Source organism: Pongo abelii, chromosome 5 (genome assembly GCF_028885655.2).
Source record: "Pongo abelii isolate AG06213 chromosome 5, NHGRI_mPonAbe1-v2.0_pri, whole genome shotgun sequence".
NCBI classification, from domain to species: domain Eukaryota; kingdom Metazoa; phylum Chordata; class Mammalia; order Primates; family Hominidae; genus Pongo; species Pongo abelii.
This window is the reverse complement of record NC_071990.2, coordinates 46,559,897-46,585,268: the sequence shown is the minus strand read 5'-3', so window position 1 is coordinate 46,585,268 and position 25,372 is coordinate 46,559,897. Positions and strand designations below refer to the sequence as shown.

The 25,372-nt window shown below is 40.6% G+C and overlaps 1 protein-coding gene across 7 annotated transcripts in view; it reads left to right on the top strand.

The window, feature by feature from the left end:
• Positions 1 to 25,372, top strand: part of RCAN2 (regulator of calcineurin 2) — a 277,059-nt gene that overhangs the window by 156,651 nt on the left and 95,036 nt on the right. Inside the window, 1 exon segment of one of the 7 annotated variants that reach the window (NM_001131464.2) lies at positions 10,308 to 10,566. The exons of the other annotated variants lie outside the window; for them this stretch is intronic. Coding sequence (NP_001124936.1) covers positions 10,480 to 10,566 — 87 coding nt within the window. The 5' untranslated portion in view covers positions 10,308 to 10,479. 7 annotated transcript variants of the gene reach the window in all.

The following is a 25,372-nucleotide window of genomic DNA, read 5'->3' as shown; positions in this document are numbered from 1 at the left end:
TTATCTCCGTGGCGTTTCCCATATCCATTCCCTTTCTTATATTACTATTGCATCTCCATAATCCAACCCCTATTGCTTCTGGCAAGAGTTTTGGAGTCACCAACATTTATAATCCTTCCCCACTTCAATTTAACCTCTTGCACCACTCTTTTCATGAACTTTTGATAGATCCACATACCTTACTGGATGCAATATGCCCACTCTTAACCCTGGCACTCAAAGTCCTCAGCTATGTGGCCATGACCCTCTTTCCAATCTTATTATAACCCATCATGCCCTGCTCAGGCTTTCTATTCCAATTAAATAAGCTGTTCACTGGTCTTTAAACACATCCCTATCCTTGCCCACAAGGCTTCAATTCACCTTAGCTCTATCCAGCATCCACATCACATGCCCTTCTTTTTCCTTGAAGCCTTCGTGATCTTTTTCAGTGGATGAGAACTTTCATCTCTTTAAGGAACTTTCCCTTGTCCTTGGCACCATCTTCCCCTTAGAGATAAGACTTTGAAACCTTGACCCTTTAGCACCTGCCTTGCTGTCTCTGAAAACCACCCCATCTAGTCTAGTCACTGAGTTCTCTTACATTTCTACAATGTCTCCAGCAGTGCTCATTGCTACTTACAGATTTCAACCAAGAAATTCAGCCAAGTTGATTTCTGTTCTTCTAAAGTTACTTCAAGATGCCAATTTCTTTCCCTCCTACTTTTGCTGCTTTCCAACCGTGTCTTCACATCACCACTGTAATTCTTTCCAAAGTGCAGATGTGTTCATCATCCCTCCTCCAGAATGTAGAAGTTTGTATAGCAGAAATGTTGAGAAGTTAAGAGTTCACTCTTTGAAGACAAGCCATTTGGATATAATTTAGCTCACCCACTGTCCAGCTAGTTTTCCTTGGGCAAATTACGTCATCTCTAAATGGGGCCTATGGTGAAGTTTAAATACATTAACACCTATGAATGTTTACAGAGTTCCTTCACAAAGTTAGCCCTAAGGAAATGATAGTATGATAGGATGATAAATTCCAAATTTCAACTGAGATACCATAAGTTAATAAATATGACATTCTAAACAGAGGTAGGTATCACACCAAAATGCAGATTTTCTAAGCAGGTGGCCCAAAAACTAGTTAGATAGCGCTATATCCTGAAAGGGAGATTAGTAAGATAAAGGGAGTGGAGATAAAAAGATCCCTACCAAGGTTGTCTTTGTAGAAATCCATGCTGAGACTCCTGTTGGGACCTCAAGAGGGAGGTTTAGGATGATGCCTGCCCCCTCACCTCAAGACTGCTTGGGAGAAGGAGGAGCGTCCTTTCCATGGAATCATTTGAAAACCTGAATATCTAGTTCCCAATGATTGACTCCCACTTTATTGTCCTTTGTTATTTAATCTAGGTTTGTCCTTGTGTGTGTATTGGACAGGACTTTTTTAGTTGTTAGTGACAGAAACAATACCTGAATTGGGTTGAGGAAAAAGAGAGGCATTGGTTGGGATAATGCTAGCATATTAAAATAATCAAAGGAAGAACTGAATAATGAGACTCATGGCAGGACAGGGCATCACTGGGCCTCCAAAGTGACTGAAAATGAGGACTTCGATGCTTCCAGAATTTGATGTCCTTTCTCCACTTTTTCTTTCTGTTTCTAATTTGTCTTAATTCAAAGGCACAAGTGAAAAACACAGCAGCAACAGTCCCAAGCTTCTGACATCACAGGGGACTGGTGCTCTTGACCCAGTTTAGGTTTGGAAAATCCTCATGAGAAGTCTGACCAGCCTGGTAAGGGCCTCCTTCAGACACATCCAATATAGGAGGAGAAGGAGAAGTTTCCAGAGAATACAGTGCCCAGAAGACAGGGATCCTGAGCAGACACCCTCTTTATTTTCATCCCTGTAATTTTTCGAGTGTGTCAGCTTCTTAAACATGGTACTGCCCAGAATGAATGCACTTGGTTCTGATATTGAGGGTGGAAAGGGGAAAATATGTCTTCCTAAAGAATGAATTAAGGCAGGGATAAAACTCTTGGACCCGGGGAGGAAGGTACGGCAAAGAAGAAATGACAGTGGCTTCTTAGGAGTGCCACTCAGGGATTAGCTGTAAGGTATCTGTGGGGCCTCAGCAGCAGTAAGGTGCTAACTGGGCAGTGGTGGAATGAGCACTGTCCCTGAGTCTGCCTGAGGGCACTGCAGCTGCCACTTAGCATGGACCTTCTACACAATGGGGAGAATGCGGATTGCATTTTGTGCCCCTCTTCCTTTTTCATTGTCCCTCTGACTTCTCATGGACCTCTCCTGCCCCCACCCCACCATCCCCATTGTCCAGCAACCTGAGTCATCTATCATTTACCTCAGCCTCCCTTCTCAGGTTCACTCTCCTTTATAGGGACCTAGGTTGTAGATTTATTTCTTGTCTGTGTGACAGTACCTGTTCTCCACTGGCTTTCCAAGCAAAAGAATTCCATTCATTCATTCATGTATTCATTCATCCAGCACACTCACTGAGCTCTCACTGCATGGCAGGCCTTGTTGTTTGGGGGCACTTGGAGATATAGCTGCGGGCAGGGTAGAGGAGCCCGCTTCTCAAGGAGCTGGCTTTCCATGGAGGGAGGGAAATAACAACTATGCAAATAAATATACAGTGTCCATTAGTGGTAAGTGCTTGGAAGAAAAATAATGCAGGCTAAGGAGATAGTGAAAGGATTGCTACTTAGATAGGCTGATTAGGACAGGCCTTTTGAGGAGGGACATTTAAGCAGAGACGTGAATGCTGTGGAAGGATGAACCCTGCCACAATGATGGGAATAGTGTTCTAGACAGAGGGATGGCCAAGCGCAAAGGCCCTGAGGTGAGAATGTGTTTTTGCATGTGATGGACAGACTCAAGTGAGGTATCATAATGGAGGAAACACAGGTGACTCTTTAGCATAGGAACAAACCTTAACACCTTGCTCATAATAAGAGAAATATAAACTAGAAAACTCATTGAGGTCTCTAGTGTGTCTTTAGGATATTTTGATTGCTAGTGTCAGTAACAGAATCTGTATTAGCTGGAGAAAAGATTGGAAGGCATTGATTCAGACAATGCTGGCTGAGTTCACTTGTAGAAATATGTGCGCCTATAGAAAGAGAAATGCAAATCAAAGCTTCACTGAGATAATCACATCTTACCCACCAGATGGGAAAATGTCCAATGCATTCTGAAACACATATTGTGGAGAAACAAACTTTCTCATAAATTGCTGGTGGGGAAGAAAAATAGTACAATTCCTGTGGAGGAAAATTTGGCAAGAGCTAGCAAAATTACTTAGGCATTTGCTTTTTAACCCAGTGTTTCCACTCTAAAATCTGTCCCAAAGATACAGTAACAAAATATGAAAATTCAAAGTCTGTCCATTGCTGCATTATTTAATAGCAAAAGGCTGGAAACAACCCAAATGGAGACTAACTGCAGAAACGTTGGTAAATCCAAATAGTTGAATACTATACAGGTGTAAAAAGGAAAAGGCCTATTTCTACTTACTACTATGGTGTGATCTCCAGCATCACATTTTATGGTGATTAAGACCAAGACAGAAAAAAGTGAGCAAAGTATGCTATCATTATGGGATAAAGGATGGGAAAATAATATACACATATACTTGTTAAGATTTTTTAAAATGAGAGAGGCTAAACAATAAGGATGTATGAGAGGGAAAGAAAGAATATTGTGATCACAGGGATAGAAGCTGGATTTCTTTGTAGATCTGTAGTTTTGATTTTTGAGCCGTGGAAATATTTTATATAATTATAACACAAAATTAAAGAGGAAAAACAATCATTAGGCATCAAAAACAGATGAACATAACTTAGTCTTTAGTTGGTGGAATAGATGTGCTATTCTAAATGACTGTAAGACATAATTTTGTACATACTTTATGGGATATACTCTAAGGACAAAAATAACTAGAAAAAAATCTTAAACTCTTTCTGGTTGCATTAATATTGTGATTCCAAGGCTGTCGTGCCTATAGTATGGGATAAGGCAACTAGCTAATTATGTTGCTGGTAAGAACGAAGATATCTGGTGTGAAAGAAAGGGATACAAATGTAAGACTTATGTGTTTCAGCAGAATCTCTGTAGTCCTGGATCTGAAATGGAATGATCAATCTGAACTCATGGCATATGTTATCTTTAAAATATTTACATATTTTCTAGCTCTGTTCACTGAAAAGGCTTATAAACAATACCCAACCCAGTACAAAGAGCTCCTCTAAGCTTCTAGATTGATATCTTAAAATATGTTGAAATATTTACCAAGTGGAACTGGGGCTCCTTGGAGAAATGCCTGACTCCTTATCTAAGGCAGGAAATGAACAAGATGAGTCTGGAACATCTTGTCATACCATAAGGTAAGTGCCCTTTGAAGATTTGTCAAAGGACTCAGGAACCAACCTGATTAAACTCCCACTAGCTAAAGATGGGCAATTTGAGCATTAATAAGATTAAACCACAATGGATTGTAGTTTTATATGTTAATATGTTTAACCATCACATATGTTTAATCCATGAATTCCTAATGATACTTTAAAAATAAAAATCAAAAAACCCTCAGTGATCTTTGCAGGATAATAGGGAAGTAAATCATGAAAAAAAAAAAAACTGAGTGCAGTGTCTCAAGCCTGTAATCCCAGTGACTCTGGAGGCTGAGGCAGGAGGATCACTTGAGGCCAGGAATTGGGGACCAGCCTGGACAACATAGCAAGACCCCCCATATCTCATAAAAAGTTTTTAATTAATAAAGGAAAAGAAGCAAATATTTATTTTTGCCTTTATTACAAAAACCATGGCTCAAAGTAACTAAATAGTAGATGAGAAGTAGTTCCTCTTAATGGAAGTGTTCCATGAATAAATGAAGGAGGAATATCATCATTGTGCAAATCCTAATAAATGAACGCACCTAGGCATTGAGCATGAAGGCACTAATACCACAAAAGAGAGACAGCCAGACTCTATGTACCCACTGATAGAAGTACACATAGCACCATCTAGGAAGGAGTCTTGCCAAACCTGAATCCCTTAAGCCTCTGGATCTAAACAACAGAACCTACAGGCAACAGAAAAATCTGTTAAATTACACTGTGTTGAGTTTCTAAATTTCCACTATATGTAAATTCTAAAAGACAAATAACATGGCTTCATCGCCACCAACAAACTGCAAGGAATTAAAAAAAGAAATGGAGGAGAACTCTATAGATTAAAAGAAACATGAGAGACACAGTAGTTTGGATCCCAATTTAAATAAGCAAACTATTAAAGAGGAAAGAAGGAAGAGAAGGAACACCAGGATGAGATCAAGGAGAGGGGGAGAAAGGATGGGAAATGAGAGGACGTCATAGTACAGCTGGAGAAATTTGAACCCTGGCAGGACGTTTGGTGATACTAAGAAAATATTCTTGCTTTTTGAATTGTGTGATAGTACGTATTGTGATTTCAAAAGAGGAATCCTTTGTCTTTTAGAGATATATACTGAAATATTTATAAATGAAATGATATGATGCCAGGCACCTGCTGCAAAATAATCTGGAGTGAGTATGGAAGTGGGTGAAGACATGGAGCTGTGGTTTTCAGGCTTGAGCTTGCATCAGAATCACCTGGAGGGCTTATTAAAATACAGATACTGGTCTCCCCTCCAGAGTGTCTGATTCAGTCTTGGGTGGGGCCCAAAGATCTGCCTTTCTAATAAGCACACAAGTGATGTTGATGCTGTTGGTCTGGGGACCACACTCTGAGAGTGACTAGCAGACAGGAAGCAAGATTGGCCCCTTGTTAATTATTCTTGTACCTGGGTGGTGGATACATGAAGGCTCATTATTACATTCTCTCTTCTGCTGAATATATTTGAAATTCTCCATAATAAACATTTAAAAAAACAGATGATCCAGAAGGGCATACAGAAGGAGCAGAGCCTTTGACAACCCATAGCTGTAATGGGAACTTCTATGCTCATTAGCCAAACAGGCTTGGCTGCTGCTACCACAGCTTCCTCTGGGATTGGAAGTTGTGCATCTCCTCCAGCTGAGGTGGAGGTGAGTGTTATCAGCTCAGCTGTCCGTCCTTTTAGAGAATTGCCTGAACTGAAGGGAGAGCAATGGCCTCTGTCCAAGGGGTCTGTGCATAATGCATCCTTTCCTCAGTGTGATCAGTCATTGCAAGAGCAGTGGTTTGGATGAATCCCAAGGTTTTCTGGCCACTTCAGCTGGAACGGACACTCCTGAACCGAGCTGTGCCAGGACTCAGCTCTCAGAGATGAGAGGTTATCACTGAACTCACCATGCCTTTGCAGCCCTTCTGCAAAAACCTCCCTGCAACTCCTAGATCCAGGAGGCATCTCTATTGGTTTGAGTCTTTCTACTTGCCTTTTTAGATTCATTTGTGTATTTATCCATTCATCTTTCAGATATTTATTAGGTTACCTCCTAAGTGTCAGGCATCCTTCTAGCCCCTGGGAATAAGCAGGGAACAGAATAGGCAAAAATCTCTGCTTTTATGGAGATTAAATTCTAGTTGTGAGGACAAGCAGTGGACACATAAAGAAATAAATGAACAGAATAATTTCAGGTAGTGAAAAGTGCTGTGAAGAAAGTTAAAATGAAGATGCCAGGATAGTGATTGACTCTGTGTGTGTATACATGTGCACACAATTTTTATTTTAGCTGATTGGGGAATACTTTTCCAAAGAGATGTGATCTGAGTGGAGATCCAGATGATAAGAAGGAGCAAGCCATGAAGAGATCTGAATATTTTCAGAGAGAGGGAATAGCAAGTGCAAAGGGCCTGAGATGGGAATGAGCTTGGAATTTTTTTCTTTGTTTCTTTCTTTTTTTGGAACACCAATAAGGCCAATTGGGCTGGAACAAGAGGATTGAAGAAAGGTGAGAATGATATGAGATGAAGTGGGAGAATAACCCGAGTCTAGTGTTTACAAGGCCTTGTAGCCATTGGCCAAAGTACATCTATATTCTAGACACCTCCAAGGCTGCAAGTCAGCCCCTAGCTATAAAAAACACATTCTTGGCCAGGAGCAGTGGTTCAAGCCTGTAATCCCAGCACTTTGGGAGGCCAATGTGGGCGGATCATGAGGTCAAGAGATCGAGACCATCCTGGCCAACATGGTGAAACCCCATCTCTTCTAAAAATACAAAAATTAGCTGGGCATTGTGGCCAGAGCCTGTAGTCCCAGCTACTAGGGAGGCTGAGACAGGAGAATCATTTGAACCCAGGAGGTGGTGGTTGCAGTGAGCTGAGATCGCGCCACTGCACTCCAGCCTGGTGACAGAATGAGACTGTATCTCAAAAAACAAACAAACAAAAAAACTCTAGAGAAAGAAGACACTATTATAACAGGGGAGCCCCCTGGGCTCTCTAGCCAATAGGAAAATGACCATATTGTATAGACAAATGACTATTACAAACCCAATAATTTGGGGGTTTAAAACCCACTAATTTTAGTTCAGAGTTACTGGAAAGTTCCTTTGCCCCACAAATCATCTGCTCTTGATGCCTAGAACTCTGCCATAAAAACACTATTTACCCAACTTAAGACTCTGTCTCCTATTAAAATATGGATTCCTCTGGGAGGGATAATACTATGAGTTATCAGTCTTTTAATGCTTATACAGATGAGTTGACAGCTGTCCTTGAAAAGATATTTTAAAAGAGGAAAGCATAAAGTTAGTAGGTGCTTGGATAGCAGAAAGGAATCTGCAGGGCAGAATCAAATTAGAAAGGGAAAGCTGAGGATACATCAGGAAAAAAACTGCCTATTTTACAACTTCAAGTAGGGCTTTGCTTCCTGGATAATGTCCTCTGGCCAGGGTATACCACAACAATGTTTATCTTTTATAGCTCTTTCCTAAACATAAAGTGTGAAATAATTCATACAGCCCCTTATGTAAACAGAGCAATGATTAGAATGTGTTGCTTCTACTTTGCTGTTGTTTCTTGATGGGCTCTGGGCACATGTGGACTTTGCCTCTATGGATGAACTGTCACTGATATGGCATAACGTTTTCATGAGTATGAAACAGTGATGTGCTGGAACAGCCCGTGTGAGCAGATTACATGCATGTCTTCCCAACTTTGTATTCAGTTTGACTTCACACTGACTGCTTGAAATCAGCCATGATGAGCATATTTACACCATAGAAATTGACAAATGCTAAAAATTGAAATGTTTCTTTTCAGAGAGCTGATTGTTAAACATTTACCAGTATGCTGTGAAATGTAAAAAATAAATTTTAGGATATGCCATGGCATATGAAAAAATATTCATTTCTTTGTTTTGCCTCTTGAACAGATGCCAGTGATATTCAAAATCATATTCACCTTTGTATTACTTTACATTTTAGCTACATTTGTACAGGTAGATCCCCCATTTACCTTTTCAAAAGCTGCCTGGTACTTCATGTTGGCCAGGTTTTGCATCGTCTGGCTCTGGCTGCCTTGTATACTTCAGGCCCCAGCCAGATTTAACCCTGAGCGAGTTTTGCATCCAAATGCCTTATTCTTTCCTTTGGACATTTCTAGTCTGTTTTTACCTAGCTGAAGGGCACCCCTCACTTCTTCTCTGCCTGCCAGCGTCTTTCCCGTGTTTCAAGGTCAGAGCAGAAATTTCCTCCCCCTCTCTGATGCTCACCTTCCATCCTAACATGGGATCCAGCATTCAGCATTCATTGCTCTTTCTCCAGTGCTCCCACTGAACACTTCCTATACCTATTCAGCCATCACCATCCCTGCCTTGTGAAATGTTGGTCTCCATGTCTTATCTCCTCCCCTGGATTTTAAGCCCATTGATGATAGTGACATTTGCTTTTTCATCATTTTATCCTTGAGAGTATCAGATGCAGAGCTTTGCATAATCATTACTGGATATTAGTTGGATTATATGCATATATGACTTAATATTTCCCACAGTGTCCTGGACAGTGAAATAAATGCCACTTGAACAAATGCATAAAGACACAGACACACAGTTTCATCAGTCTAAATAACGGTATTTGTGGCCTGATTACCTTTAGCATAGAAAATGCCTTGTTGAAGGGGAACATTGGACTCAAGTGTAGACCGATGAGGACAAATGAGAAAGCTTCTACTCTCAGTCTGAAATGTCATCTTTCTCATCTGCGTGTAAAATTGGGAGGCTTTTGTCCAGTCATATGTTAGAAAAGTACCAATCTGTTATAAATCAGGATGTTCCAGTGGCCACTGAAGATCCAACTGAACTCTGAAGGATAGATGCTGCTACAATGTTAGTGAGTTCTACTGGGACTTGTATAACTAATGATAAAATGAAAAACAATTGGAAATTTTTCCTTTGGTCACTCCTGTGAAAAGAGGCTATTCCTGTTTGATTGATTTATTTATTAAACAAGTATCATCTTCTTGTGCCAGGCAGTCTATGAAAGACTCAAGATATAAAGGTAAATTATCTGTGGCCTTGCCCTTCAGGGATTTATAATCAGGAAAAAAGCCTGAGAAAGCAAAGGAATGTGTTCAAAGTCTCAGATGAAGTCAAGCCCCAAGGATCTGACAAGCTCTGAGCCACAGCAGTGAGTTTGCCCATTAGACCCTGCCATCTGTCCCCGTGTGAAATATTTGCTGTAGCTCCTTTCCATGAACTGCTTTTGGTTTGAATGACCTTGGAGACAGCCTGAAATCCCGAGCTTGGAAGGGTGCTTTTAGCGTTACTGGTCTGCACTTATAGTCTTCAAATAGAATTTCCACAAACCTCTAATTATCTCCTCTTACCATGCTCCCTAAATGACAGACGACCAGCTCTTTAGTCACTCCAAGAACGGATTTCTATTCAGCCCATGCCCGGGATGCATTAGGATGCCCAGAACATGTGTGGCTGCTCCGAGTGGCACAGAGCAATTAACAGAAGCCAAGCAATTTGCAAAATGCCTCAACTTCCTGCTCATCTCGTAGGCAGAAAATTGTCAAACCTTAACCTCAGGAGGCTCATCTGCGGAATTACACCTCCCCCACCTCAAAGAAGAAACTCTGGTGTCAGATTCCCCCCCACCCTCCTGCTTTTTGCAAACATAAGCACTCGGCTGCAACAACAGCTATGACTCAGTTCCTAGCTAACGCTGCCTGAATTGATTTAGTCTGAGTTCAGATTTAGCACATAATCATGTTCAATTTGCTCCACTGCACTGCCTAGAGATAAAAGGCTTGGAGAAAAAAAAATAGCTTCAGCTTGTGTCAGTCTTTGTGGTGATGTCATTGCCGTGAGCAAGCCGGGCCGTTCGTTACTCTGCTGTGCTGCCTCAGACGCGGAGGGCTGCGTGCAGTGGGAGCGGGCTCCAGGAGCCCAAGCCTCCAGTCGTCCCCAGAGCAAGGCAGCACCGAGGCCTGGCCACAGCAATATCCATCTGGAGGCTCTTCCCTTCACTCACAACTCTGAGGTTGCCTAACTCTTTATTAAAAATTCAGAAGGGGGAATGCCAGCCCCTAGCATGGACTGTGATGTTTCCACTCTGGTTGCCTGTGTGGTGGATGTCGAGGTCTTTACCAATCAGGAGGTTAAGGTATGCACCTGCAATCTTATTTTTCATTGTTGCTGTTACTGACGCTGCTTGGCAGAGCCTTTTTAGCATGAAGAAATAAGACTTTGGTTAATAGTTTTCAGCTCATAGTCTGCGCTAGAAATGCATGTGGTGAGTGCATGGCTACATTAAGTAGAATAAGTTGGAAGAGGGACCAGCATATTATTTTTAAATACGACAAGGTCTGCCATTGTTTCTTCTTATCTTTTTTATTAGGTAATCCCCGGTCAGTCCTTTCTGAGTAGACACATTTTCATATTCTCGTATTGTATCTTTGTCAATAAGGAGAATTTTCCAGCCCTCAATGTCAAGAGGGATGTTGAATCAATGATTACATGAAGAAAGCACACATAATAAACCCAGCATCCAGGCCAGCTTGACAGTGGGGCAGTAACCCTTTCTGGCATGTCACTTAAATATCCTGTGATGTGGTCTTCAAATTAAACAATAGCTGTTCTACAGATGGCAGTTTCAGTCCCCAGATTTCTGGAAATCAAAGTTGGAGAGAACAGCTGCCTAAATTTTCTTTGTCAGGCAAAGAAAGCAAGTCATTTTCCTTGAGCAGTTGTTCATAAAGTTTAGGCATAAATATTTTGCATCTTAAGGCTTAGTATTATACATGCTGGTCCTCGCTGATTGCCGGCAGCAGTTGTTGACTTGTCATAGGTAATCGTCCTCTGATGATATTCATTCTCTTTTATTTTCCATTTGGCTTTATATTATGAAAAAGATTCCAGGCTTGCACAATGGAAATGTTTATTTTTTCTCTCATATTTAATAGAAGAACTAGCTGAAGCTTCTTATTTAAACAGTTCACTCACACATATACACACACAGAAGGTCAGTTGTTCATTGTGTGATGGGAGGAATAAAAGGGGAATTACATTGCATAATCATTTACCATCCTTGCTTTAGTCTTAACTTAAAGAAAAACCCTGAATTCTTTATTGTTGGGTGTGCAGGTGACACCCTGTTGCTTTATAGGTGGGGATTTATGTGTTCTTGGCATAGCACATGGCTATGTCATTCAAGATTGCAGCTTTAACAATCTTTTGAAATAGGTTTGATAATCTGGCATCTTGTTCCTGGATATTTTAAACATGTAGCCCTGTATTTACTAATTTTTGTGTCAGTGCCATGGGAATGTCTACCACCTGTCATATGAAGGTTCAGAAAATAAGGACATAAAGGTTTGGCACTGTCTGTGATTGCATTGAGAATGGAAACACGCATGCAGAGACCCATAGTCCTGCCAGTAGTACTTCCATAGCACTTGAGAAGGGAGAGCAGTCATCAGACCCCTCCGGTTTAAAGCCAGCGTCAAGTCCAGTGTGGGTAACCAGGTAGAGAGACATCTTCCAGTAACCACTGGAACATAATTCCATCTATGGAGAATAAAACTTCACAGCTCCCTTCTGTCCTCAACTGTTATCTGTTGTTTATTCACTTGTCCTGAGAATGTCATAAGATATTCTAAACTTTTTTGGTTTCAGAAAAGATAGTGAGAAAATATTTATTGGAGATCTGCAACATGCCAGGCATTGTGCTTATATAGGAAAAAGTTTAAAATATGCTTGTATGGCATATGTATCTATGATATAGCTATAAAAATAACCAATTGCCCAAGGTTTCTTAAAGACAAAGAATATTTTGTGGAATTAAGAGGATACAAAGTTGCTACAGCTGGTTGTATGTGAGTGGTTGGGGTGGTTTTATGGAAAAATTATACTTAAAGATGGGTAGATTTTATACAGAAAGAGAGAAGGAACAGCATTTTGCAGTCTAGTGAGTCAATTCTTTTGACTGCAGTAGGTTCTCTATGAGAGATTAGAGGCAAACGGGAAAGGAGGTGAGTCAGTGCTAGATGGTGAACAGCTGATGCTGTTCTTCGTAAATTTATGAGGTTTTTCGAGGAAGACTCTTACCAGAAATATGTGCTACATGTATTTACTGCCAATAGCTCTGAATCATGATGGGCTTTTTTTTTTTTTTTTTAGAAAGGTTACCTAATCTTTCTGTGCCTTAGTCTTCTCATATAATGTGAGAATAGTAGTAATTTCTACCTTATTAGCTTAGCGACAAGAGAATTATACATGTAGAATAATTAACACAGTGCCTGACTCGTATTTAGCACTCAATAAATGTTAGCTATCACCATCATCGTCATTGTCATCTTTGTAGGCACTCTCAGAAAGTGATAGGTTACTTTTACCAGTTTATCAGAATGTCCTAAATCCAGCTGAGTTTACAATGACAGTCTAGCACACAGAAAATGTTTTCTCTCCCACCCCACTCCCAATACACACAAAAACTCTAGCCACCTAGAAAACACGGCTTTCCATTTTTGATATTTAATGATCTAATGTAAAGCAGTAACATTATTAAAAAGCAAAGATCTACTTTGTGCTTATTAAAAAGGAGGAAAATGAACAAATTAAGGTGGGCCAAATGTTATGTGTTAAGAAAACCTGTGCTCCTTGTTCAAAACTGACCATTACTCTTATCACGAAGAAACGTTCAAATGTAAAATTCTAGGCACCAAACAAAGCTTCCCCAAAGGTATCTGTCTTCTTCATTCATTACTAATAACTGGTGGAGCCAAGAGTTCCTTCTTCAAAGTCTTTAAGGTTTATTGTCAGAGAAAAGGGAGGCACATGGAAAGGGTCTGTCTCACCTGCTTACATCCATCTTGCTTAATCCCAGGCTTGTTTGTTTAATAGGCATCCCCACTTTCTACATGTAGCCCCCATGGACAAGCAGCCATACTAGGGGGAAGCAACCAGCAGGCCTCCTTCATAAGTACGGGAGTTTATTTGAAATGGGTAGAAGCATCCACAAATCCAGTTTCCCACAGTGACACAGAAAGCCTCATCCTCCATGGTGGCTCTCAGCTGATTGCATTAGGGGCCCTTCTGACTCCAGTTTCCTAAATTTCATCAAAGCTGCTCAAGCAATAGTACTAAAAAGAGGAGGAAATCAGACAAATGGAATTCTGCCATATTTGGCTTTCTCTGGAAATTCCATCGGTGGTGTTGTCAACTTAGCCGTCTGTTCTGCAATGTGAGAGTTCTCAGAAAGATCTAGAAGTTGAGAGCCCTCAATAGAAAATGCTAGAGGGAACTGCAGAATTTCTGTGTGTGTGTGAATGTGCAGGGTTGATTTTCTCCGGTATTCTCATATTTCTGAAAATAGTCTTCCCACTTTACAAAGAGCCAAACCCTTGGGAAAATGAAAGCGATCCAAGAGATTGGTAATGAAATTTACATTTCACTTTAGTCCAGTGGTTCTTAAACCTGATTGCACGGTATCCCCTGGAGATCTTTTAAAAATATTAATGTGCCCAGGCCCCACCCCCAGAACTTTTACCTGGCTGGTCTGAATGGAACCCAGGCATAGGTAATCATATAAAGCCAGTGTCTTGTCTCTTTTAGGCACAAATAGGTACAGGTGAGGTCAGCCAACAATTGCCTAGAGTAAGCTCTGCTTAATTACTTGGATCCTTATCTCCCCAGCTAAGACTTGATGTGTGCAGTTTTAAAAACAGTATCTCTGAGCTGTCAGAAATGTTGAGGTTCACCCAACACTTCAGTTCTCCACACCTGCAGTTCCTTCACCTGATTCTGAGCCAACACCAAATGCTCTTCTTTACTGCTGGCCACTGTGGGGGGCCTTCTCAGAGCTGCAGAGTGCCACCACTCTGCCAGGGGGCATCCAAACCTGGGGCTGCCCCTTCTCTGCAATGGTGGCTTCCTGCACAGAAGAAAGGGTGGGTTCCTCCTCTCTAGATTGGAGGGCTTCTGATTCATGTACCAGGTTTCCAGCCTTGTCTCAATGGGCATCCATGTAGGACACAAGGAATTCACAAAGCTCCCTTCCGCTCATTAGAGCAGGCAGGAAACATGACAAATCTTATAAGAAATACAGAATCTTCAAAGACCCTTGGCACTTGAGAGATTTGTTCATTCATTCAAAAACCTGTGGAGCACTTATTACCTACCAGGCAATGCTCTAGGCCTAGGAGTTCGATAAGATAGACGTCCCTGCCCTCATGGAGCATATATTCTAACGTGGGATGCAGACAATGAACTAGTAAACAAGTAAATATACATTGTAATTTCAGTTAGTGATGAGGGCTATGAACAAAAATGAAGCAGAGTGAGGGATAGAGCATTGATGGGGGAGGAATGGCCACTTTTGAAAAGATTGCCATTGGAAAAATCTCTGGAGAAGTGACAGTTTATTAAATGTCATTGTTTCAATGTCATTCAGAGATCTAAAGAAAGTTAGAGAGCCACGTACAGAGCTGAGAGAAAATCATTCCACATAGAGCGAATAGTAGGTAGAAAGAGAGGCCATCTTAGCCATCTTATCCGATGTGCTCCTACCTAGTCCCCCCACCAGCACCATTTAACCTGTTTCAATCATTCATTCATTTAGGTACCCATTGAGACGGTCACTGTCTCAAGGTATAATTTATTTTTTTAAGGAGACTCTTTTTCAGAAAATTGTACTTAACCTAATTCCCTCATGCTACATTTTAAGCCCAATAGCTCTCTTAGGGTGGGGGTAAATACAAGTAGAAGTGTGTTTTCAGCACAGTAATTCTTCATATGCTTGGAATCTTAGGATTGCTACAGGACAGCTCTTTTCTCTTCTGAAAGGCCAAGGCCTTTTTAAGGTCACTCATAAATCCTACTTTCTCTCCTCTGCTTTTGAGAATTTCTCAACATCCTCCCAATCCATGTGACCTGGGACAATCTCTTAGCCTTTCTGGAGGCAAAATAATCATGCTGAGAAAAATCCCCTACTGCTTTGTGCATTTTATTTTTCTTTTTACACAATAGTATACGTGACTGAGTCAGAGTCTATTTGTTTTATGCTGTTGTGTGAGTTCTGAAAAAGACCAGCACATCATGGCCACTGAGTACAATGAAATCTCTCTGTCATACAAACCACTGGACATTCCAAATTGCTTGTTTTGTATGGTGAGAGTGGTAGGAGGAGAAGGATGAGGCTGAGTTGGTATGATGCGCTTTGTACCCTGCTTTGAGGAGAAACAAGTGACACAATTGAGTATGTGTCACTTGTTCAGGAATTGTTTTGGAAGAGAAACTTAGGTGGGTGTTGGTCAAGAAAGCTGGTTGAACTTCATGCCCATTTCTTAAGTTTTTTGCGAGCACTAGGGTAAAGATCTGGGCACAACCAACCATGACCTATGGCTCTGCAGAGCTCTAAAGCTCTCTAAGAATTTTCAAAAACCATTGTGTTCACTCAGTAACTTAGAAGTGTTTGAGTTGTATATGATTTCATCCTCAGAAATGGTAAACCCTCTAGAGGTATTCATGGTAATTAACGTTCAGTAACCAAAACGTGAAGTCAACTGAAATGCTCATTCCCTATTCAATGATGGTAATATTAAAAATAATATTTTGTCATACATCTCTAGACCATCTTTGGTTTATGAAGAACAAAAGGCAGTGTGTGTGTGAGGTGGCAAGAGAGATGGCATGTGTATAACAGATTCTAACCCTCCAGCAAAACAAATGTTGCTATTTCTCCGGTAATAACATGGACTAGAATTGAGGCCATTTTGGAAATAAATTAATTAATGCAAAACTGAAAGTTAAAATTAATGATCTCTAAAAAAATTCTTTAAGAACTTAACATTCTTAAATGTACAATACTAAACATTTTCTTGCCTCTGAAGAAAGTAGCAAACATCTTTCAGAGAGAGGGAAGAAATGATTTTATGAAAGTGATACTCCCTGAGAAGGTTCAGAGGCAGATTTCTCAGCCACCTATCACATTTGGTAAAGACAAGGTAGACTGTTCGACTAATAACATTGTTAAGTGGGGAAATCAACTAAAAACTTGTTTATCTGTTTAAAGAATCTTTTAACTATTGGGAAGTAACAGACATTGGCAGTTGCTACCTCTAACCTAAATGTGAGATATATTAAAACAAAACAGCAATTTTAATGAAAAATTGTTTTCCTAAAGAAACAGATTTTAATGTAAAATTCAGAGAGTGCCATTTGCATTCTTAGTGATTCTGTTTGAGTCCAACTATCAGTAATTTATATGGGTTTGTTTTAGTACTTTCTGATAAAGCTTAGAATTGACACGTAAGAAAGAAAATGATACCTGAAACGCTTATTATCACTTTATGTGTTTAGGTGGTAAGCTTAATGGGCTTAATAGGCATTCCAACTTTGCAGTGAATAGCCCAGCTTTGCAAGGAGATCATAAACTATCCAACTCATACCTGGCCTAGAATTTCTTTATGTAAAGGAACAAATGTATTTATGTAAAGGGTCTGTGTCCTTTCCCAACGCTAAAGCTAAACTGATTCAAAAATAGAATAAAAACACATGGAGAGGTAATTTCAACTGGAAATTTCGAGCAGGTACAAAGTTATACCCTTTCCACTCTAGCTAGAATGGAGAGTTAATCGTCAAAGTTTTTGAGAATAAAATGTCTACCAAGTTAGACTTTCCCTAGAAAAGGTTCGATATATGTAATTTCATATTCACCTTTTGGGTAAGTATACCTGGGTAAAACATACGTGTGTATATATATGTATATACGGATATTATACACATGTGCAAATGTATGTATAACATGCATATTTACTATATATTTCTTTTTTTTTTTTTTAACTTTCCATTACCATAGAAGGTTTTTTCTGGATCCTCTGCCTATTCTACAATGGCATATCTGACTAGTTAATGGTAATTGCGTGCTCTTAAATACATCAAGGGATTAAGGGCCCAAAGAAGATTCTTGGCAAGCGAGTTGAATAGAAACTTGAACAATTGCTAAAGGAAACTCCCCTGGGAGTGAAGGGGACTAAGAAATTCATTATCTTCTCTTTTTATTGTTATATACCATAGCAGTGTTCACATCCTTACAGTCTAGTACTATAACAGTTATTTTTTCCAGAATCTAATATATCAGCTCTGAACTATACTTTTTTTTAATGTTTCAAAAAGGTCTTGACCCTTTAGCTTCCAGAAAGATGACTAACATATCTATGCTTCTGTTAGATTGGACTATGTACTAACTTTCATTTCCTAAAACAACATCTTCAGTAATGTTTTATTTGCTCCAACAATAGGGTACTTTGCTATTTAATTGTAAGATTTTCTTCCCCTATCTCTAGTAGTTCTATAGAAATATGTGAGCAGTGTTCATGCTGTACCCCAAACATTTAACCTCAGGGTACTGTTTACTAAGTTGAGCATTAAACCATCCCACATGTCACCACATGGTGACAAATGTAAGCTCCAGAGATATTCATCTCCATGGATCAATATTATATGTTATCAAGGTGGGCAATTTTAAAACTTCCAATTACTGTTTCCAATCACTAAATTCTTCTAACTACAAGGCATATAACAGGTACTTCATATAATCCCCATTATAGCCCAAGGCATCTATGTAGTTGCCCCATTATAAACAGATTCCTGATATTCAGAGAAGTTACATTTTTACACAAGATTACACAGCTATTAATTGGCAGAAGTGGGACTTGAACTGTTCTTTCCACTGCTGAAATCTCTCTAAGGATTAATTCATAAAGCATTAATCAATTATTGGGGTATAGGCTGGGTGTGGTGCCTCACGCCTGTAATCCCAACACTTTGGGAGGCTGAGGCGGGCGGATCAGAAGGTCAGGAGATCGAGACCATCCTGGGTAACACGGTGAAACCCCGTCTCTACTAAAAAATACAAAAAAAAATTAGCCAGGCATGGTGACGGGTGCCTGTACTCCCAGCTACTTGGGAGGCTGAGGCAGGAGAATGGCATTAACCAGGGAGGTGGAGCTTGCAGTGAGCCGAGATCACGCCACTGCACTCCAGCCTGGGCGACAGAGAGAGACTCTGTCTCAAAAAAAAAAAAGAAAGAAAAAAAAGAAAAATTATTGGGGTATAAAGCTGGGAAGATAAGACATTGAACTCATATGTAATATTTCATCTGATGCTTAAAACACTGTTTTTGTCTTATTTCTTATCAGAAGTAGTGGTATACTACTTGTACATAAATCAGTAGTTGAGATCATCTTAGCTTTTCTTAATAAATCTAATGTGGCAATTGTAGGCATAGCATCTATTTTGGATTTTGTTTTAGAATCTGTTTCAAAATCTAGTTATGCCATCTAGTTTGGGGAAAAGAAAGTTTTCTGGAAGATGCAAGGGTTTCCCTGGTTTGACATGCGCCTGGTTTGACAGCTCCTCCACCTCCTTGCTTGTGTCACCAAGCATTTTCCATTGACTCAGTGAGGGATAATCTGTGAAGAATTGTAGGGCAGAGGCAGTGAAAACAATATTAATAATATTTTACATCTGAATAGTGCTTTCCAAATTATACAAAACTCAGCTTTTTCACAGGAAACCTCCAAGGTAAACAAAGCCACACAACTCATAATGGGAAAACTTGGACTGGGATTCTTTCACAACACAACACAAGATCTCTTGGTGTATTATTATAGCCTGCATTATCAGTGCATCTAATAGAATTGATTTCATCTTCTATCACTTTACTGTGCCTTTGGGTATTGACTAAGAAAATCTCAGGCTACCTTTCCTAGAACAGGACACATAACCAATGAGCAAACTTAATAATAGCAACAACGTATTGAGCACTGACTATTTGTCAGGCACTATAGAAAGCACTTTTATTCATTCATTCAGCAAATATACATTGAATGCCTTCTATGGTCACAGCCTCCGATTAGGCTCTGCAGATATAGAGATGTATAATCCCATTGGATACAAAAGCCTATGTAGTGCTGGCCTTTATTCTCCTCAGTTCCTTTTTCCCCAAAAAGGATGATGCTATTATGACCTCTAAAGAGGCCTCCTTTGCTGACGCAGGGCATGTGAGAAGGAAGTCTAGTCTCAGAGTGGGACATCCTGCAGAGAACTCTCTACTTGACCTCTAGGCCACTTCATGGTGTGACCTTGAGCAAGGATCCTTACTGCTCTGTGCCTCGGTTTCCTCAACTACAAACTGATGAAAATAATAGTGCTTACCTCATAGGTTGGTGGTGATGGCTAAATGCATTAGAGTACGTAAAACACTTAACATAGTGACTGACAGACAGAACACATGCAAGTAATGTCATTTGTTACCATCATCATCATCCTCAGTAGTAGTAGACTTTGTACATGGAGTTCTAAGTTTTCTTGCCAGGGAACTCTACCTTACTTGCCTCTCATTATATCAAACTCTTCCCCTGCAGTTTTCAACTCATCTTTGCACAGGGGCAGCAGTGCCCTCACCTCAGGGACACTGGGAGGTGACAGAACCCTACATCAGAAGGGACTGGCTCAGTTTGGGAGTGAGGAATTACAGGCCCTCCCAGGGAGCAGAGATGCTGCAGTTCTTCTCAGGCTGTGTCTCTTCCAAACCTCTTTTCTTGTCTCTACCAAACCTCTCTAGGTAAGGGTTCCCTGTAGAACAGGAGACAGCAGGAAATGAGGGGCCTGGATAAACAGGAAATATCCTCACTGCAGCCACAAGGGGATGTTGTGGAATGAAGCCTCCAGGAAGTTGCTGTTGTTGACTCAGTTAATGGAAAGGGACGCAGCCTGAATGGAAAAGCAAGTGTAGAACCCCCTCCCTGACCCACCAGAATTTAGAGACTCAGTGGCTCCCATCACACTCAGAAGAAAGCCCAAGTCCTTGCTGTGGCCCTCAAGGCCCATCAGACCTTTCCCCAGCTGCCCTGCTGACCTCATCTCCTCTGCACCTCTCTTCCCTTTCACTCTGCTCTAACCCCCACTTCCTGCCTGTACCAAGCATCCCTTGGAACTTGCCTTTGCTGTGCCCTCTACCTGGAATCTTCTTCCTTCTGGAGCCTACATGGCTTGCTCCTCATTCATCATAGAGCTGTTCCTGACTACCACATCTACACAGACCACGGGCCCCGCTCCACCCCTCATCCTGCCTTGTCTTTCAGCACAATCACAAGATGTTATATTGTGTGTTCATGTATTGGCTTATTGTCTATCTCCACTCACCAGAATGCAAGCTTCATGAGGGCAGGGGCTTTTCTGTGTGTCTACTGCTGCATCCCTAGAGATGCATACGGTAACATGGAGAAAATGTATGTTTACAAATGAATGATAGACTCCAATTTGCAAACCCTAAAACATGCTGCTAGACCACCTTCTTTGAAAAAGATGGCCTAGATTTCTAGATTCAAGGCCAGTTTTAATAAGCATTCAGAGAGAGATGTGCATAGCAGAATACAGATGTTTTGAGACAAGATCTGGCACTATCGCCCAGGCTGGAATGCAGTGGTGTGATCTTGGCTCACTGCAGCCTCCACTTCCTGGGCTCAAGTGATCCTTCCATCTCAGCCTCCCGGGTAGCTGAGACTAGAAGTACACACCACCATGCCCAGCTAACTTTTGTAGTTTTCGTAGCGACCGGGTTTTGCCATGTTGCCCAGACTGGTCTTGAACTCCTGAGCTCAAGCGATCTGCCTGCCTAGGCCTCCCAAAGTGCTAGGATTACAGACAGTGACCACACCCACACAGAATACAGAAGTTTTAAGGCAAGATGCCCATGAAGGAAAAGAGAGATTGACTCAAAACCCATTTCTTTAAAATATATCTAAACACCTTTCTTTGGGCAGGAATTTTACATGGAGTTATGGACTTGTTTCACCACAGTAATGCTAAACTATAATTGTAATATTTACAACATTGACCTTCAATTTCCATTTCTAGTTTAAAACAGTGGAGATAGGTAGAAATTAGATTAATTACCCAACTAAGTTCAGGTTTTTTTTTTTGTTTTTTTGCTTAGGAGGCATCTTATCCTAAAAAATCTCTGTATTCGGCCATATACACCTACACACCTACTCTGGCTACTTATGAACTTATATCATAAAACTAGCAAACATGTTTTTTGTGTGTTTTTCTTTTTTTTTTTTTGACAGAGTCTCACTCTGTTGCCCAAGCTTCAGTGCAGTGTTGCAATCTCAGCTCACTGCAACCTCTGCCTCCTGGGTTCAAGCAATTCTCATGCCTCAGCCTCCCAAATAGCTGGGATTACAGGCATGCGCCACCAGGCCTGGCTAATTTTTGTGTTTTTAGTAGAGCTGGGATTTTGCCATGTTGGCCAAGCTGACCTCGAACCCCTGGCCTCAAGTGATCTACCTACCCCAGCCTCCCAAACTGTTGGGATTACAGGCATCAGTCACCACATCCAGCCACTAGTAAACAATTCTGATACTAAAAAACAAAAAGAAAAACTAAGCTAAAAGCCCCCACTATTTGTTGCTTGAATAAATAAGAGTAGATTTGAATTATTAATGAGCAGGATAGTGCATGGTGTATTTTATATTCTCACTGTATAATGAAGTACTCCATTTGTGTGCTTAGCAAAATAGTATTCTAAATTTAAATAATTCTTACGTATTACTCACAACAATTAGCATTTATGTAGCCTTAGAAGACTGGAACTCACTTTGAATGAATGTTGCCTCATAACACATCTTTGATGTAGTCAGGAAGTATATTATTCTCTCAATGAGAAATTCTGGTTAGAAGAGTTCCTCAGATTATATAACAAATCAATAGAGGAGAGATACAAGTTTGCACATTTTTACTTAACATTATGATTGTATAGTTCTTGAAGTTGGAACCAAGAAGCCATTTGTTATAAAGGTATAATGGAAAGCAACTTGTTCTTTGGAGGCAGAAAGATCTGAGTTCAGGATATTTCTTATTTAAGACTTTCCTTATACGTAAAAAGAAGATATAAATTTAGGTTAAAGGCTATGGGATGTAGGTGATCAATAAACAGTAGCCATTATTCCTGATGCCCTGGTATAGCATTAGTGAGACAGTCCCACTTGAGAAATGTGATGGAGCACTCAGTGTGTAGTAGGTACTGCCTCCAGACATGGGAATTCAGGAATGTGAGGCATGCCTCCTGCCCTCAGTGAGTCTCTAGGCTGGTGGAGGAGTGCAGGTAGTAAATAAGTACATAGAGAGTAGAACATAGAATGTGCCATGGTTTGAATAAGCCCAGTACACTATGGAAGCCTGTAAGAGAGTAGTCTGGGATGAGGAGGGAAGGCTACCCCAAGGAGGTGACACATGAGTTACAGCTTTATAGGTTAAGTAGGAATTCGCCAGGTGAAGGAAAGATGGGAAAGGAAGAGGCCTACACTAAAGCAGAAATGCCAGAGAGAATGGTGAACTCTAAGAAGTAGAGTCCTGGATGAATGTAGGATTACACAGAAACTGGGGTCACATTATGAAGGAGTTTGGGTCTTATGTGCAAGTCTAACAGGATTGGGTCATGGGAAGCATGTTCAGCAGAGGAGTGGCTCATTGCCTAGTCTGACTGGAAGTCCACTCTGGCTGGAGTGTGAACTGTGGCTGCACTAAGGCCAACATGCCAAGTGGGGAGCAGAGCCACTTGCAAATAGCTATTAACTGATGAGGAGGCGGCTGCAGTATTGCAGCCAGACCCTATGAGGGCTTGTGAAACTGCAGAGTCCCAATATTCTTGAATTATGTTGATTGCCTTCTAGTTAGTCTTCTGTCTTTCCTTTTTAAAGAAGAAAGAAGTCAAACTAGAAAAGCAGCCATCTTGAGGATATGATTAGGTTGCCATTCAACAAGGGTAAGGTTTTTGGGGAGAGAGGCATATTTGTTGGCACTACACCTTAAAATATTCATGAGGTACATTTAGTTCAGCAGGGATATTGTGATTGTCTTCCAGAGAAGAAGGTCTAAAATCAGAAATCCAAACCCTGGTTCCTGTCCTGGGGAATCGCTTACTCTGGGCAAGGGAGACAGACTTACAAGCACAGACAGATACCCCTTATCTAACTGTTCTGCCCTGATGCCTCCTCAAATTTCTAAAAACTCGGAAGTGGAAATTCAGTGATGTTAAATGCTGGACTTAGAATATTCTAGGCACCTCCTGAGAGCAAATACACATGCACATACATAATAACATCTCCATATTATTGCTAAAATATTTTCATGGGGGCTAAAACTCCCAAAGTTGACCATATACCACGCTAGGAGAAAGAAAAGTCTGGTATCATGTCCTTGTACTTAACTGTTGCCATCATAGCACCAGCCTTGCCTTAGCATGGCATGTAACCCATGAGTTACAGCCTTATAGGTTAGGTATCTACATTTAGTAGGTGCTGAATAAAGGTTGGATGAGGGCAGGAGGATGGAAGAAGAGGGGGAAGGAGATAAGCCCCTCTGCCTATAGGGGCAGACTCCAGAAGTTACACATATCACTTCCTCTCAGATTCAACTGGACAGAAAATGAGCACATGGACTCATCTGGATGCAAGAGGGGCTGAGAATATCACCTTTTTCCTGTGTGGTCCTATGCCCAGCTAATAGTCAGGATTCTATTATAAACAGAAGAGGAAGGTGGATATTGGGAGACACATAACACTCTCTAGTGCAGGTGACAAGTGAATCCTTTAAATAAATGACCAGAACTGAAGTCCTAGGATTCACATATGCTAAACAGCAGTCCAGAGGGAGTTAATAAGTCCTAAAAACACAGTCTTAGGAGAAATTTGTCAAGATTTCATGAAACAAGGAAGCTTTGATCTGGGGTTTCAAAGGCATGGCAGGTACAGGGCACTCTTCAATCTGATTACTTCTTTCTAGGTCAGTTGGAGAGATTACGGCCTGGTAGGCTGCTTCTCCAGTCCCACTTCCATGCCTTGGCACTTGCAATTCTTCCATGCTGACTGGGCATCCCATGCACTTACCCTGTTGTGTGTGTTGCTGCCATTCACTTAGGTAATTCTGTTCATTTGCAAGTAGATCTCTATTAACAGATGACAGGACCATTTCTGATCAAACCCAGGGTATCATTCACATCTTTTACAGCCATTGGTTGGGGCGTGAGTTGCATAGAATAAACCAGTAAGTTTCTGCTTATGCAGATGTATCCATCCTCAGCCTTTCCCAACCTTTTTAGATGCAACAGAGCCCATGATACAGCCATGGGCTGTAGAGAGACAGAAGGAGGGCTGAACCAGGAGGCAGAGCACTGGGTGTAGTCTTCAGACCACTCACTTTGGGCATCACGGAGAGGGAATGGGATTTAGAGCCAGACCAGCATGGGCCGGAACCCTGGCCCTAATAGTTACTAATTTTGCAGTCTTGGAAAGTTTTCCCCTCTGTAAAGTATGTACGATAATGCTACTCTTCAGGGTGTTGTAACTGAATTAAGAATGTACCTAAAGCATGTAGGCACTCAATAGATGGTTGTTATTGTTATTATTGCCTCTTCTCTAAACTTTGATATTGAAAATACCTTAAGTTCTACTGAGTCTATTAATGATATTTAGCTCTCTTAAAGACATGGCAGTTCTGCTCTATTGAGAATCATCTCCATCCAAAAAATATATGGCATTTTTCTGAAATTCACTTAATTTCTAAGTAAACTTCCTACATACAGCATCATCCATTTTTGTGAAGGAATAAAAGAAAAATCTATCAAGTCTTTCTAAGCTTCAAATAAAAATAACTCTTAGACAAATTCTCTATAAGGTCACTAATTTTGATGATATCAGTTGCTTCATTTGGTACAACACTGTGCCAAAAATAAAAAATTGTTTAAAACAGCCATTTATTTGCCAGTACTATGGAGAAATAAGCCAGCAACAATCAGTATTAATTCCACTAAGAGATTTCTTTGGAGGAAGTATGAATCAATCTTCATTCTTTTTTTAAACAAATATTAGAGAACAAAGTTTCTTCACAAGAGTGTTGAGCCAGGA